This window comes from Anticarsia gemmatalis, chromosome 13 (genome assembly GCF_050436995.1).
Source record: "Anticarsia gemmatalis isolate Benzon Research Colony breed Stoneville strain chromosome 13, ilAntGemm2 primary, whole genome shotgun sequence".
NCBI lineage: Eukaryota > Metazoa > Arthropoda > Insecta > Lepidoptera > Erebidae > Anticarsia > Anticarsia gemmatalis.
Genome location: NC_134757.1, coordinates 5917607 through 5933026, shown reverse-complemented (window position 1 = coordinate 5933026; position 15420 = coordinate 5917607). Strand labels below are relative to the sequence as shown.

The 15420-nt window shown below is 35.4% G+C and overlaps 2 protein-coding genes across 5 annotated transcripts in view; one reads left to right on the top strand and one right to left on the bottom strand.

The window, feature by feature from the left end:
• Nucleotides 1-8296, bottom strand: part of Eip63F-1 (Ecdysone-induced protein 63F 1) — a 24146-nt gene extending 15850 nt beyond the window's left edge. The window contains exons 1-2 of one of the 4 annotated variants that reach the window (XM_076121417.1): nt 8088-8296; nt 3090-3122 (exon numbers count right to left, since the gene is read on the bottom strand). In XM_076121417.1, coding sequence (XP_075977532.1) covers nt 3090-3122; nt 8088-8183 — 129 coding nt within the window. In that variant the 5' untranslated portion in view covers nt 8184-8296. Of the gene's footprint in view, nt 1-3089; nt 3123-3268; nt 3288-5264; nt 5471-7540; nt 7769-8087 lie in introns of those variants that run through there. The other 3 variants (XM_076121419.1, XM_076121418.1, XM_076121420.1) reach the window with 3 other exon arrangements.
• On the top strand, nt 8061-15420 carry LOC142977508 (trypsin beta-like). Its single transcript, XM_076121423.1, has 5 exons — nt 8061-8079; nt 12694-12910; nt 13297-13400; nt 14124-14311; nt 15210-15420. The coding sequence occupies exons 2-5, from the start codon at nt 12900-12902 to the stop codon at nt 15360-15362; spliced, it is 456 nt and encodes a 151-aa protein (XP_075977538.1). The 5' UTR covers nt 8061-8079; nt 12694-12899; the 3' UTR covers nt 15363-15420.

Here is a 15420-nt window from a genome sequence, read left to right as displayed (position 1 = left end):
GGGGTCTCAAAGTATTCCCGACGTCTTAAGTTACTCGTGTATTTTGTTGCGTATTTCATGAATAGTTTACTAAGTGCCTGCGACCAAAACTTTTACTGAAAGTATGTAATATTATACATAATTACGTATCAGCAGTGTAAAACTGTTTTTGTTAAACAAAATTAAAAGCATCTATCAGAGAGTGCCGCAGGCGTGTCCATTAAAATTGTATTAAAAAAGTTAAAGCTTCGGCAGGTATTATACAATAAAATCGCACATATTATATACAGGCTTTAAAGTGCAAGTGCCGTTGTTATTTACAGTGTATCGTACAGTGATTTAAAAAAATATATTTAAATATTGAAAAAAGATGTGTATTAAACGTTCGAGTGTGTATATTATTATGGAATACGTATAGCTTTTGTAGAGATATATGAACAACTAGCTGACCCACGCAACTTCGCTTGCGTCACATAAGAGAATCATAATTTTCCTCGTTTTTGTTACATTTTTCACTGGTACTCTGCTCCTATTGGTCGTAGCGTGATGATATATAGCCTATAGCCTTCCTCGATAAATGGGCTATCTAACACTGAAATAATTTTTCAAATCGGACCAGTAGTTCCTGAGATTAGCGCGTTCAAACAAACAAACAAACAAACTCTTCAGCTTTATAATATTAAGTATAGATGACCGGTTTGAAACCGATTGCATACCGACATAAATTATTTGTGCGTAGATTTATGTGGCTAACTTAAACGTGCGGTAGCAAGTTCATTGTACTCCTGTACGAAGAACAATGGGATGCAGGAATACTTTCTAACGCTGTCAAGCTTGTGTTACACAAAAATAACATACGTTTAGATATATTATAAAGATTTGCTAGTAAGGGATTATCTGGAACAATGCTCACAGTTACAGGAAACCTTCGTCTTATTGGTTAATTGTTTGATTAAATCCAAATATTTCGGCTATTTTTAATGAATTACAATTAGGTATTCCATAGCCTTGACATAGCATGCGCGTGATCACTGCGTCGATGCCAATTCGTTCATATTGGCTGATAACCATGCCAAATCTACTAAGTGAATTCTGACGACCTAATTAGACACGTAGCTCATATTTATTTAGAAAATATAGCCACTCTAGTACTCTGACGTGTGATTGAGGAACTATTTATTTCACTTCGATAAATTACGCGTATTTATTTGCATAATACGGTACTAAAATATTTATTACAAGATAATTTTAATCGTAAATCATATTAACGGATACAAATAGCGCATCCACACTTTATACGAATAGCGGTGTAACATTGACCTCAATCTTTGGCTACATGAATGCGCGCGTGAAATATAATTTTTCATAGAAAAAGTTAAAGTAAAAATATACATTTTATGATTGATAGAGAGATTTACGGTGTAAACCATGGGAGAGTGTGAATGTGACCGAGTGGTGTTCAGTGTTCGTATTGAAATAGCTGGTGTCGCGTTTGGCACGGCGTCAACTCACGACGGCAGTAAACACTGACTTTGTGAAAAAATGTGACATGCCCAACTCTCTGTAGGTAAATAAACCGAGTCGTGATGTATTGGCGAGCATAAAGATGAGTACTGAGCAAACGCCTTCAAAGACTGCGTTAAATCAACCAGTTTAATTGTTAAACATGCTACCAACACACAACAAGGGGATTGTGCTACGAGGAAAATTAAAATTCAAATTTAAAATTGATACAATGTTGCAAAGATAATTTATTAAGTCTCTATCATCTTTTCTCTAATTACGCAAGTTCTAGTTGAAATGTCATCTTTGATTCTTAAAAGTTTACTTGACAATAGTATTTACGGGACTGTTTTAGAGGTTGCAGATTTTCATAGGAACATCTGTAATATAATTTAGTGTATCTGTAATAGTGTATCCTGATTGTTTGCATACTTTACACATTAGAATAATGTCCATAATTGTTATTTATTTTATTATATTACGATGTTTGTGTGAAAATCTATACATACATATAGCAGTAAGGTCAAGCTGCTTATATAACCTTTGGCATCCTTCAACGCATGAAAATTTATATTTTATGGAAAAGAAACGTTGGTCCATTAAAAAAGCTCGTGTCCTCTATTAAACCAATAGCAAAGTTAACCAGTCAGACAATTTTTGATAAGGACATGAATACGGTATCGACAAAAAGGAGGAAAATAGAACTAATGGAAGGAGACCTATTCCCGGCAACAGACAGAAAAGGGCTGCTAATGATGATGATGTTAAATTACCAGTAATTGACTCACTCGATTCTGTATAAAATACTTTTTTGCGCTAATATACATGGCAGGGAAATATTCCAAACATTTGCCAAAAGAAACGATGAGCCTGACAGTAACATTGTAAATACACCATTTATCACTGAAAACGACGAGAATACAATTGTAATAAATTACTAACAATATATATTTATAACTATTACCGTTATTTATAACAGTAACTATCTCATTGCGGGCTTTAAATAGCCTATTGTCAAGCGGCCAATTACTACTGTGACAATTATTTAAATACATCGAATTCTAGTTCACTAAACAACATATAGTTATATAGTTACCATCGGTGAAATGGACAAAGCAACATTTTTAAGCCTTTCGAACTCTAAAGTACAAACGTAAACGTTCAAAAGCGTCAAATAAATGACCAAAGCCAACGGGGAATGTTTCAAATGACATAGTTGTGAAATGTTCACGAACATACACTGCATACTTGTCGGCCCTCGTCGGGCTGGCGTGGCTGGTGAACACCGCTTTGAAAGATTCTCAACATTTCACCGTACTGACAAATGTCATAGGTATGTCCTCTACGAATTCTCGGCGAAACCGTATGAACGTATAAAATACGACGCTGACGTCCGAGTTTATTTGTACTTATTTACGTTACGTAGCACCTACAAACCTTTGACAAGGTTTTGACCAGTAAACACATCGAGAGAGTTGTTCTTTAACGACACACATATAAAATTAAATGCGTTCTCACGTATTATGACTAATTTTCTAAAAGTAGGTAATAGCTAACACTATTAAACAGAGGTAGAGTAATTCTAAAATTATAAACGTGTTACTCACTTTTCTTCTACTCCTTGACGTAGTTGCCATTCCCTGTAAAGAAATAAAAAGTATTATTAGTGAAACGACACTTCCAAGGATTTCTATCTTAAACCTAAAAGATTTATGTAACACAAATCTTTTCACTTTGTAGAGTGTCGGTAGTGCTAAGAGAACTTTTTATTTATGTGAAAGCTTACCGAAACTGTGGGACATTAGTCTTGACACAACAATGAAACGGTCGACCGTAAGCGTAATCACTTAACCACTAATATGTCACAGACTAACTTACAAGGCTCACGATACGTAAAATTATATTTTATCCTAAAGCTTATCTAAGGAAAAAAGTTAATGAGTTAGTAAGTAATGGACTGTTACTCAAGTAATTAGACAACGTGAGCGTCTATAAATGGACGCACTTAGTTTTCCACTACAAGTGACAGTAAGAGGCACTTCTAAAGTATGCATCGTATAAATCAATAACAAGTTATTGATTAAATCAATAAAGAGTACTTCTACAACAATAACAAGTGAGATACAGTCATTTTTCATTTCTTCAGAATCTTAACAACTCAATTTTCAGTGCTTTTTAAAAACAAGTCTAGAAACCAGTTTGTTTGTAAACAAAATTTGTTTTTAAAACGTCTCTCGGCAACTTTAAAAGATTTCCTCAAAATCTGTGTGAAGTTTTTATTTATACATCACTACATTTTTGTGTGAAATTATGTGACAATGGTATTTAAGAATAAAAACATATTAATTAAAACGTATAAAGTGGTCGACAGCAATTAACATCTTTATGTTTTAAATATCATATCAAACTACATTAGTGATGTTTTAACAGTGACTATACTTTGCATCAGATAGCTCTATTATCGTAATTCAAGAGACATACTTATATTACTTTTCTTTCGAGTTATATATCTAATTAGTAGTTCCTTTATAAATAACAGGCAGCATGATAGTGACCTAGTTACTTAATTCACCACTTCTTTATAGAAAAGCTTTTATAATATTAGGCGGCATTGGGCTTAGACGTAGGCTAAATAAATTGACTATTTGCAAGCCTTGTTGAACGAAATTAGTTTCATGGTCTCTATCTAATTTCTTAACGCAATATTTATGAGACTTACACTAATGACTCTACATAGAGCGTTAATTTTATACATTAAGTTCTGTTAATAGGTTTTTCTTTTAAATATATTCTCGTATACCTTAGTTTTGCATGTATTTTCAAGAAATATCGGATTAGAACGGTTCTTTCTGCATTTTCGCGAACTTTTCAGACTAATAAACCTTCGCTTGAAGGTTACCAAAGATTTCCTAAAATGTAACTTTAAACGGATGACGGACTTATGAACTGCTGAAGTTTCACGATAGTTATCGAAGAAGTGGCATTTTATAATCGCGTTAAAATAGATAAACGTTTTATAGAAATATTAATGCTTTTTATGGATTAAATCTTGTAATACTGAATAAATATCCAACCATCACTATCTTCGGCTGGTATTATAACTTATTTTTTTATACTGGCAGCTTTCCAAAATCAACTTTAGTTGATAAAATATAATTTAAATTATCACTTAGTAAGTCTGCAACTCTACCGGTAGGATGTTTGCGAGCTTTTTGATTTATTACAATTACATCTTGAAAACTTATATATTCACTATGTTTTACTTTCAGTATTTTTGTAATAATGTACTTCCACTCAACTTACGTTACATAACCTGGCGTCGAGATCATGCATCGGTTAAACATTTATTTTTATAAAGTTATTCTCGCCAACCGTTACACGTCAAACCTTTTTTCTCATTTACCCACAATACATGTGCTAATATTAGAATATACACTTCCTATGTAATCAGGTGTCAATGACCTTCTGTATCTAGGTCAAGGCTATCACACGTAAGAGCAGATTGTTATTCTCATCAATTGCGATCTAATTGATCGAGACTATCAACAAAATTGATATTCTGGAGATTTTTCAACTTTTATACCCGTCCCGATACTTATCGCGTTTACCTTATGAATTTTAAGTGTGTAACATCGGTACATTTTCGTAATAACTATACAAAGAAGAAACACTATTAACGCTGAGCAAACTGTGAAATCTGCAAAAAAATGGTCGGCGCCACTGCAGAATTTTCTAGAATTCGTTTTACATAAACTGAAAACGTAATATATAGCTAGACTTACGTAATTCGCGAAACGCCGTAGTCCGTTACGAATATTTTGAACCATGTGACCCCAATGACAGTGTAGGTTCATAGTCAACCGGTTCCCGTTAACCTGGCCGTGTTCTTGATTTCGGGACAAGTTACGATCAGAAATAGCAGGAGCAGTGGCCGAGTTCCCCGATTGTGTTCTCTATTTTCTATTTATAATGTTCCAACTGTAACGCCTGATACGAAACACTGTCCAATTGCTATCCCTCGACACTGCACAAGCGGTAACGACTTACTAATACAAGTTATTTATCTTTAGTTTTACAAACACTCGTCTTTCTTTTCTGCGACCAATTTGGATTCGGTTCAACGCAACAAATCCTACGCAGTTTTAAAAAGGTCTACGACGTATGTACTGGAGCGAAATTAAAAAATTCTTCACGTTATTTTTGATCATAATTTAAATTCAAAACACGTGCCACACAATTTTAAACACATATTATGATATTATTACTATACTTAGTGGACGTGCACGACGCACAAACCCCAAATTTCGTTTAGATTTACAAAATTTTGTAAAAATGCGAAGGTTTATCATATTTTCAAAGGGTTGAAGTTTTGATGGAGTATTTCGTTATTGATACTTTCACGAAATAAATACTTAATCATGTATTTAACTTTAAGAGAGTCAAAACAGCACAGTAAAAACATAGTGCGTTGTTAGAGTCCAACATACTTTTTAACACTGTAGTAGCATATTGTACCAACTAGTCAATAATTCAACGAATCAATCCATCATCATATAGATTATAGATAATTAGATATTTGTACATTATTACGTACTTTACGACAAATCAGTCCGAAGGGATTGTATAATGTTGATAATTCATCAATTTTTAGAGACTAACTTGTATATTGTTGCCTACTGAAGTACAATAATATGACTCAGGCCGAAAATGATGTAATGACAAGCATAAACAAATAGTTTTGTTTTCTTAAAACTCTAACTGAACATGACAAAGACAAGAATTATGCAATGTTTCAGTCTTGTTCGTTGTGTTGTTTTTTTAATTAATTAAACTTTTTTCTCCGCTGCTTTTGATTTCATGTCAAATAAAGTTTGATTAGTTAGTTTTGTTTTTCTTCTGCTGCCGATTTTTACATTAGAATTTAGTTTTCTTTTTTAATTATCAGAATAATTTGGAAATCAATAAAAATTGGTTTATGTTTTAATTTGGAAGCTTTGCTGCCAAAACAAATGGAAAAAAAGAAATGAGTAACGAATAAAGTCTTGATGTTTTATCGGTATTTAATGTTCATTGAAGAAAACGTGTAAGCAGGGCCGTGTCGCCGATCGATGCGGTCAAACCGATGGACCCAACCTTGCACTACGCTCATACATACCTACTTATACTGCGTTATAAAGAAGGAACTCTACTTTGTTATCGCACGTGCCCGCAAACTAGGAGACTGAAATTTTCCATCTCTATATATTTTTCTCTAATTCATTTGAAATATGTTCAGATTTTGTTAACGTTTTGTGATAGGTACGACAGTTTCGGCTGCAACAAGGGATATAAATCATCAGTATACCGGTTTAATTTATAAATATCAGTTATATTGTAATATAACATAAATATGTAACGTTAAAGTTTGATCATTTATTTACATTTCATATTATAATGACGGAAACGTAGACGCATAATTGTATTCATTAGATCGGTATCAAAAGTTGCAAATAGAAGTACAAACATCACGTTCCCATGGTGGTAATCGCCGCAGTGTTTGCCTGTAACGTTGGTTTTTCAATGTTATCTGAAATCGGAGCATGTACGATAGAGATACCTTCGTCACTCTTAAATTAATTGATTTTATTTTTCAATGTAATTAGCATTAACGCTAAACGAAACACATTTTATTGTTGAATTCGATTGATGAATCTTGATATTCTTTCATCAAGGTATGTTAGAGACTGTTGTCATAACACAGCCTACAGTTTACAAAATTGCTAGAGTCAGCCGGCGGTTTCCGCGGGTTGCCGCTCACGAATAGATAAACAAAACACACTGTTTGTTACACGCGGATTTATCGAACTGAGAATCACTTCGTAAATTGTTTTAGATGTTGACGACTTATTCAACTCAACTACGATATTCACTCTATGATGAGATGGCACAACACTACTTTCAGGTTTCCGGTAAAACACCACACTTCGAAAAATATTTAAATCCATACATTATCTGTGATGCAAAGACAGAAATATGTCGTCGGTTAGAATTCAAGGTATGTGAGATATTAGTTGAGTACCTATTGGTTGTGTCGCGGTAGAGTGGTGAGGTGCGGAGCAGCAGCGGTGGCTCGTGAGGAGCAAGTCAGCGGTGGACAGTGGACACAAGTGGTGCCGGTGGTGGCGGGAAGGTTGCTGAGTTAGCACGAGTGCGGTGTCGCGGCTGGCCTTTGTACGTCGCACCAGTCGAGCGGGCGTTTAATGCGCGGGTATTTCGGTAGATCACAGCCATCGGACAAATCGCGACCGTGCGACCCGGCCTCAACGAGCACTCTAATAATAAACTTGTTTATATTTTTTTATTCCCTCCATGACTTTTATTCTGATTCCTCGGCGATGATCAGGACCGGACGCCAAGGCCTCGGCGTCGACCTCGGGGACCACGTGCGCCTCGAAATAGACCGCAACGCGACACTCATCATCGATTCTCATTATTTATCGGGAACGGATAAAGCGTATCAGCGCCAAAATGCGTTTTGGACGACAGCAGTGCCATAAAGTATAAGTCGCGGCAGCGTGTAGGTGTGAGTCGTGTGAGAGTCGGGTGGGCGCGCGGAGAGTACGTACCGAGAGCGTGTCGGAGATCGCGCTGCAGAAGGCGCTGAAGCCGGTGGCGGCGTGCGCGGGCGGGCTGGCCGGCGGGCTGCCGCTCGCGCGGTCCATGGCGCGCTGTGCCCGGCGGTGCGTGGCGGTCGGCGGAGCACTGCCGCCGCGCCACGTTCGCGCCCTCGCGTTACATAAACCTCGTTGCTTACCCGCTGCCCGCTCCCACCTGTCTGTTGTCGCTACGTTTTGGCATCACATGCAACCCACAACAATAACACTAAATAATTATAGAAATACTATTTTAAGCTCACTCAACGCCGAGTCAAGACTAATTTGTAGCACTTTATCTTAACATAGCGTATGATTTTAAGCAGACATCGAAACAAAATTGATTTGTTTAAATGTTTTTTTTTATTCTATGAAATGTATGAATGGATGGTTCGTCTTACCGCCTTGTAGCAAATATTAGCTTTTCGACTAACGAACCTACGTGTTAAGAGTTCGTGGACTTATAATGAATAATGACTTGTCAGGGGTGACCTCAGCAGTCCTGTGTTCGACCGTACGATGGACTTCAACGATGCTACCGTTTCTTTTAAATGTCACTCAAGTGTACCTATATTAACTATTGGCTAAAAGTATTACGGGAACACTGGGTAAATGAGTATAATCTTTGAACCGTGTGAAATTATGCAAACAATGAGATTACAGAAAAACTAAATTGAAAATAAGAACATTCATTTAATCTAGAAGCAAACGAAATTGGGGCAGATACCGGCTTGGGGTTTGGCGAAAAAATTGATATTGTGTAGTCTCTTGCGGCCCGTGACCCGTCGCCCCCCGCCCTTTCTGAACAACATAACAATAAACATTGCATTAGCCTTCGACGACCTCAACCCTTAATCACGCTTTGATCATTACTTATGGTACGTGTAACACATTTACAATGACGTCGGTGTGCGCTACCATGATTACTCATACGATTAATTCGACGAAACAACACAACTAAACACAATTTCTGGAAACAATGAATTTCGTAGGAGTCTGCTTTCTTCAACAAACTAGTTTTCCTCATCAGAATATTTACGATAAGCTGACATATGTAAATTATGTTAATTTTGTCTACAATTATAAATAGAATTATACAACAACATTATGTAGAGTCGGGTACTATACTTCCATGAAAAAATTAATCATTATTATTTTAAATTCATATGGTGTTACGTAAGTTTATTCAGAACTACATAAGAGGAAGCAAAGATTCGTATCGAAAGCTTACTGTATTGTAGTGTGTAGAACTCTTTGGAAAATTTACATATTGTGAAGAGCAAAACTTTTCTACCGTATCGTATGCATTCACCTATGAGTGCGACGGAAAGTAGGGACACAAACAAATTACAACTTATCTATGCAATATTGATGAAACATTTTAACTAAACGTCTTAATACTAGGAATAATTACCACATTACAAGTAATAGATACTGCTACTTCAATATGATGCATTCGTTTTGACTGAACTCGTTAAACAATACGTTTAAAAATACTTCAAATTCAAATTGATTATATAAATTTAATTTACCAAAGGTTACCTTACATCTATGCATGCTATGTACTATAAGTGCGATAAATGTAAGTCAATGCACGGGCATGCTTTATTGCAATTACAAACTGTTTAAATTCTTCTGATGAGTTTGATGTACACATTAGTGTAAATATAATATTCTTTTAAGAAATTACTGACATGTAGTGCTTGTAGAGATAAGTTTATCGTTATCACGGGTACAGAACTGCACTGACAACGTGAATTCACCAACGATATCAATTCTAGTACCCTCAAGATCTATACTATCGCATAGGCACGTTGTCTATCAATATATTCACCCTCATGATTCGAATATTTCCATATAAAGTGCAATGCAGCGGCAATGTTAATCGGTTTACGACCCACACTACCCTATGTTTATCATAGAAACAAGATGTACAAACAATGATAGAAAACAACATATTTTTCATACATAAAACAGACTATTAATACAATTTCAAACACCTGTATACACATTCAAGTTTTATATATCGTCACGACTTTCCACAATTGTTGTTTATAATCAACAACATACGTTTTAAACTATACATAAAGATGTATTTAGCGCAAGAATTTTTAATAGTGTAGTACGAAGTGTCTATGTACATTCTATTTGTCGTAATAATGTCTAGTGTCAGTTTTAAAAATAGTCTAGTATTTCTAATAGGTTTTTTAAATCTGTGCACGTTGGTGACATGTGGTAGAGTCAAACGAGTGGTCGGAGGCACTGAAGTAGAGTGTGGTATAATATTTTCTTAATGGGGAAGTTGGTATCATATTTTAATTATATTTATGTTTATTGTCATTTAAATATTTCATTGCTTTGTTAATCGTTTGCTTTGTTTTATGAAGCAAATAATATTTTAACCACAAAAGCCATAAGACAACACCATTTAATGTTTTACTCAGTTATGTATTTTATGTGTAGCATTTATCATTGTAGCTTTATTTGTTCCTATTTTAGTAAACGGTATTTATTTTATTTGAAGCAACGTTTTCCGAGTCACCTTACTTACCTGGCTATCGGACTATCTTTTTGTTATGGGTATAAATAGGTACATTAATTCGTTCTGCGGTTAGCGTGCAGACAAAAGTTAGTTAGACATAAAAAATAAATATTCTCGTAAAACTAAATTCATTGGGAACTGCAGAATGAGTCAGATATGTATCTCAGTATGAGTGATAGTAACAAACGCTTGTTTTCGCCAAGTCTGTGAGTAAATATGTGCTCAAAACTGCACAAACCCTAATTGAGTTGGCACCGACATCCAACGCTAGTTTACCCATAAGTGGCCACAAGGTAAAATACACAATGTTGATTTTCAACATTTATTTGTCTTCGTCAGCCAAAAAATAGCCAAGGACTTAGAAATAAAGTCACTTAATTTTTAGAAACACAAAACTTCAAAATATGGTACACTTTTAATGACGAATTAGCATTAAGAAGCTAACCCTATTTATTAGCTCGTAACTAGGTAAAATAATAATTCTGAAAGAGTTGAATTATAAGTAAACCAAATAAATACCTTTAAAAAAAAACAAATTAACCAGAAAATATTACGGAGACGTACTTGCGTATTGAGATCTAGAACACAATCTTAATACAATAATCTTTGACCTATCTATGAACGGAAATATTCATCGCGTATACCTCTATAAAATTATACAGAACTTGAAATCATAGGCGGGGTCAACGTTCACAGTCTGCCTATGTTATAGACATTTTTATGAGCGTGTAGTACGTGCGGGCCTTAGCGGTTTTGTACCACTTGTTTCTCAAATCCCGAACGTGAAAGTGTTCTCAAGCCATGTCAACGCAAGGGTTCAATAAAGCAATAAATATAACGTAAGCGACGCCTCAGAGCCTTAAAAAGATATCGTCTCAACAATTTGAATAGGGTTTACTATCCGATCCGATATCAGGACTTGTAGGTACAGGGTATTTTATGTTGAAAAATATGGTCTTAAACTTCAAATCTACGCTCCTAGCTAAGGATCTTGTATACTGAGCTACGAGCATTGATTTCTTTTACACGTTACAGTGAATAACTATTTAACATTCATTAATATTAGGTTCTCTCATTAAAAAGTAAATCCACGGGTTGATTATTAAGTATTTGTCTAAAACGTCAACATCTTTTCAAGAAGTTATTTTATAATTCAAGTGTTAATTCTACTGTACCCTTACGTTGGCGTAAACGTCTTTATGTTATACTAGCTGACCCGCGCAACTTCGCTTGCGTCACTTAAGAGAATGAGTCAAAATTTTCCCCGTTTTTGTAACATTTTTCGTTGCTACTCCGCTCCTAATGACCGTAGCGTGATGTTATATAGCCTATAGCCTTCCTCGATAAATAGGCTATCTAACACTGAAAGAATTTTTCAAATCAGACCAGTAGTTCCCGAGATTAGCGCGTTCAAACAAACAAACAAACAAACAATCAAACAAACAAACTCTTCAGCTTTATAATATTAGTATAGATTTTAAACTAATTCAATGAATTGTAGAACAGGATAGAGGACAATATTTCTACGTCGGAATTCGTATAAACAAAACCATTCGACCCTGCAAAATGATTCAATACATTTCGCTCACTGTTCATGAATTATAACCGATTCCTGAATTTCGTTCCGCACTGAGCTATTCCTGGACTAAGTTATAAATGAAATTCTAAACTTGGAGGTCTGTTGACCTAGGTCTATAATTGGAGAGAGGGTCAATAACGTATGAACCTGATATATTGCAAAAGGGATCATTGTCTCCAACACGTCTGGTTTTTTTTTGAAAACAACAATTTGCTGATAATATAATGAAAATAAAACATTAAAATTACAATTGCAAAGTTCTACCATTCATACATAGGTACGTATGCATAAAATTACAGCTTTTTCCGGTAGGAGTGGGCAAAAACCAAAGAAATTGGTATGATTATAAACTTCCGTTGCCTCATTCTAATTTAAGTACTAACTTAAATTTAATACTAAGTTCTACCAATTTTCCAAAAATTGTAACGAGTGGCTAAATATATATTTTTATATTCTAGGATTACACCCTTACGTTGGTTCTTTACGACTCAGAGAAAATAACAAACACATATGTGGGGTCACGGTGATATCCCGACGTTATGCCGTGACAGCAGCTCACTGCACTTCGCCCAAAAACGCATATGATGTCAAACTAAACAACGTCTGCAATAACACCAACGACGATAAACCTCGAGTATACGTAGATGCAATTATTATACACGAAATGTATGATCCGTAAGTAAAATAAGTTTCTTATTTACTTTTGTTTAAGTTCGCTTGTTTAAAACCTGCAAAAAATGACGTTCTGATATGGATTCTTAATTATTTCTAATCTTATAAACTCATCTTTACACAAAGTAATCGCGTCCCAATCGTTATCTTGCATTCATATAAGTAGACACAGGAGTTAAGTTGCAAGTTGCATCAGAACTGTGTGTGTGTGTTTATAATCGTGTAATGCCAATTAACACTACCCTTTCCACTCTGATAATTCAACTTTATCCTATAGAAACAAGCGTACATAAACGAACAAAATCCTATTCGCACAATACATACAAATGAAACTAGGGATTAAGATTGAATAATCCTCGTCAGCGGTACAGCCACACGTATGGTTTCAGAGTCACGAGAGCGCATGACATAGCCCTGTTACGCCTCGCCCAACTGGATGATATAACCCGGCTTACACACAACTTATTACCAAAATCCTCCTTCGGTATATCAGGTAATTGTCTGATAACGTAAGTATCCGGTGTCAACCACATCATTAGAGTTAAGACGAAATTCTCATGTCCACCGGTAACCGCTATTCTTAGCTTCGTGTTTACAAATATTTGTCAAAAGGAAAAACATTATTATCTTTGTTAGGTTTATCGATATATTTACTTAGGTTGGTCTTGTTTATTAATAGTTATTCATACCATGATGATTGGTTTCAATGCACACTTGATATCGTTGAAATTCATTGTCTCAAAAACAGTCCACACAAAACTAATATACACAGTTACTTTTAGTACTTGCACCGCAAGTTGTAATTAATACGAGCTAGACAAATTACATCTCAGTTATAACCGCACTGTGTCCCATTTGTAACTGAAATGCTTTTGTGCGACGTATATTGATATATTGCCGTAAGCTAAAGTAAATAAAACTGGCTGAATCATGTAGTTAGCTACCTATTTCTAATGATTGTATAAATAAGAGCGACTTTTCATGGTTATTAGTACCCTACACCGTTGCACGACTATTAAATTAGATGTCTGAGACCTGAGAGATGAAAATTAAGACTTGCAATAAAAGGTACATAATAGCAAGACTTAAGTTAAATTGCAACTACAAAACCCAGTATCTACTGTTATTAAGGTGGGATAAGGTCACGTTAATATTTAGATCGTCTAGTTCAGATATTATTCAAGACATTTACTGGAGGACGACGGCCACATTTCAGGTGATTGTACAATATACGGCTACGGCACAAGAAGTCCCCTTACGACAGAAACTTCGGAGGTACTGCTAGCCGGTAGACTGAGACTAGTTTCATTGGACCAGTGTGAAAAGGCACTCAGTGAATTCGTGGCTCCGAAGTACGATAGTGGAATGATTTGCGCTATCGGCGACGGCATCGACGCGTGCCAGGTAACGTCCAGAAGATTAATTAATTAATTTGTCTTGATTAGTTTCTAAAAGTAAAATCATGCTTGCATTTGTATCATTGGACATGTGACCGCAATTGTCCTTTCCAAGAGGCTGATTACAGGCGACAACTGCGTAGAGGTGTGTAATTAACAAACATGATCATTTATCTGCCGAGTGACAAATGAAGATCAGGAGATTAGAGACTTCATTAAGTGCGCATTATCTACTCAGCGTTAATCTCAAAAGAGATAGGCATGTCTCAACTGACGAGTGTTATTCATCTTTCAATGTCTCGTAAATTACAGCAAAAATCAAATTCAGGGTAAAAATCGTATGCACTTAATACTATGTGAGCCAGTAAAACAGCATCATAATCCGGATTTTTGGCTCTGCATTTTTCATCGATCTCGTTTATCAAGCTATTTATCAAAGGTGTCAAGTAAAGACACGCGTAGGACATAATATTCATGAAAGGAATTCGTCTGAGTTTTTATTATTTGAAATATTCATGCGCACAGTTTTCATTTAATATCTATTAGAAGTATACTACGCTTTGATAGAGCATGCAAAATACTTTTGTTAACCTCGCAGTTGGCGGCGCAACTGCATTAACGTATTGATGAAAAAGGGTGAGCTACTGAAATGTTAAGAAGGCAATATTAAAGGCACTAAGTACACTACTATCTTACTTACTTTGTGGTTTACAATAAAGAAGCCAGTAAATGTTGGTACTTTTTGTTCTAACTGCAAAATGTGAATAATATATGAAATTGACTTTATATTATATTAAATTTTGTCTTTGTATTCGAAGATGTGCATTCTTAATGTTGTGGTCACATTCTGCTATTTACTATAATACATTTTATGTGGTACCTATTGGTCCATGTATTGTTTGCAGGGTGATTCAGGCAGTCCGCTGATTTGTAGTGACGGCAAGATTCATGGCATCAGCAGCTACGGCATGAGCTGCGCTGTGTCGGGGCTTCCTGGAGTCTACACTAGTGTCGGCGCTAATCTGCAGTGGATCTTAGATAACCTAAAAGATGATTAATTATATATTTAATAATTTTACTTTATAACATATTTTATTAAATCTCTAATTAGACAAA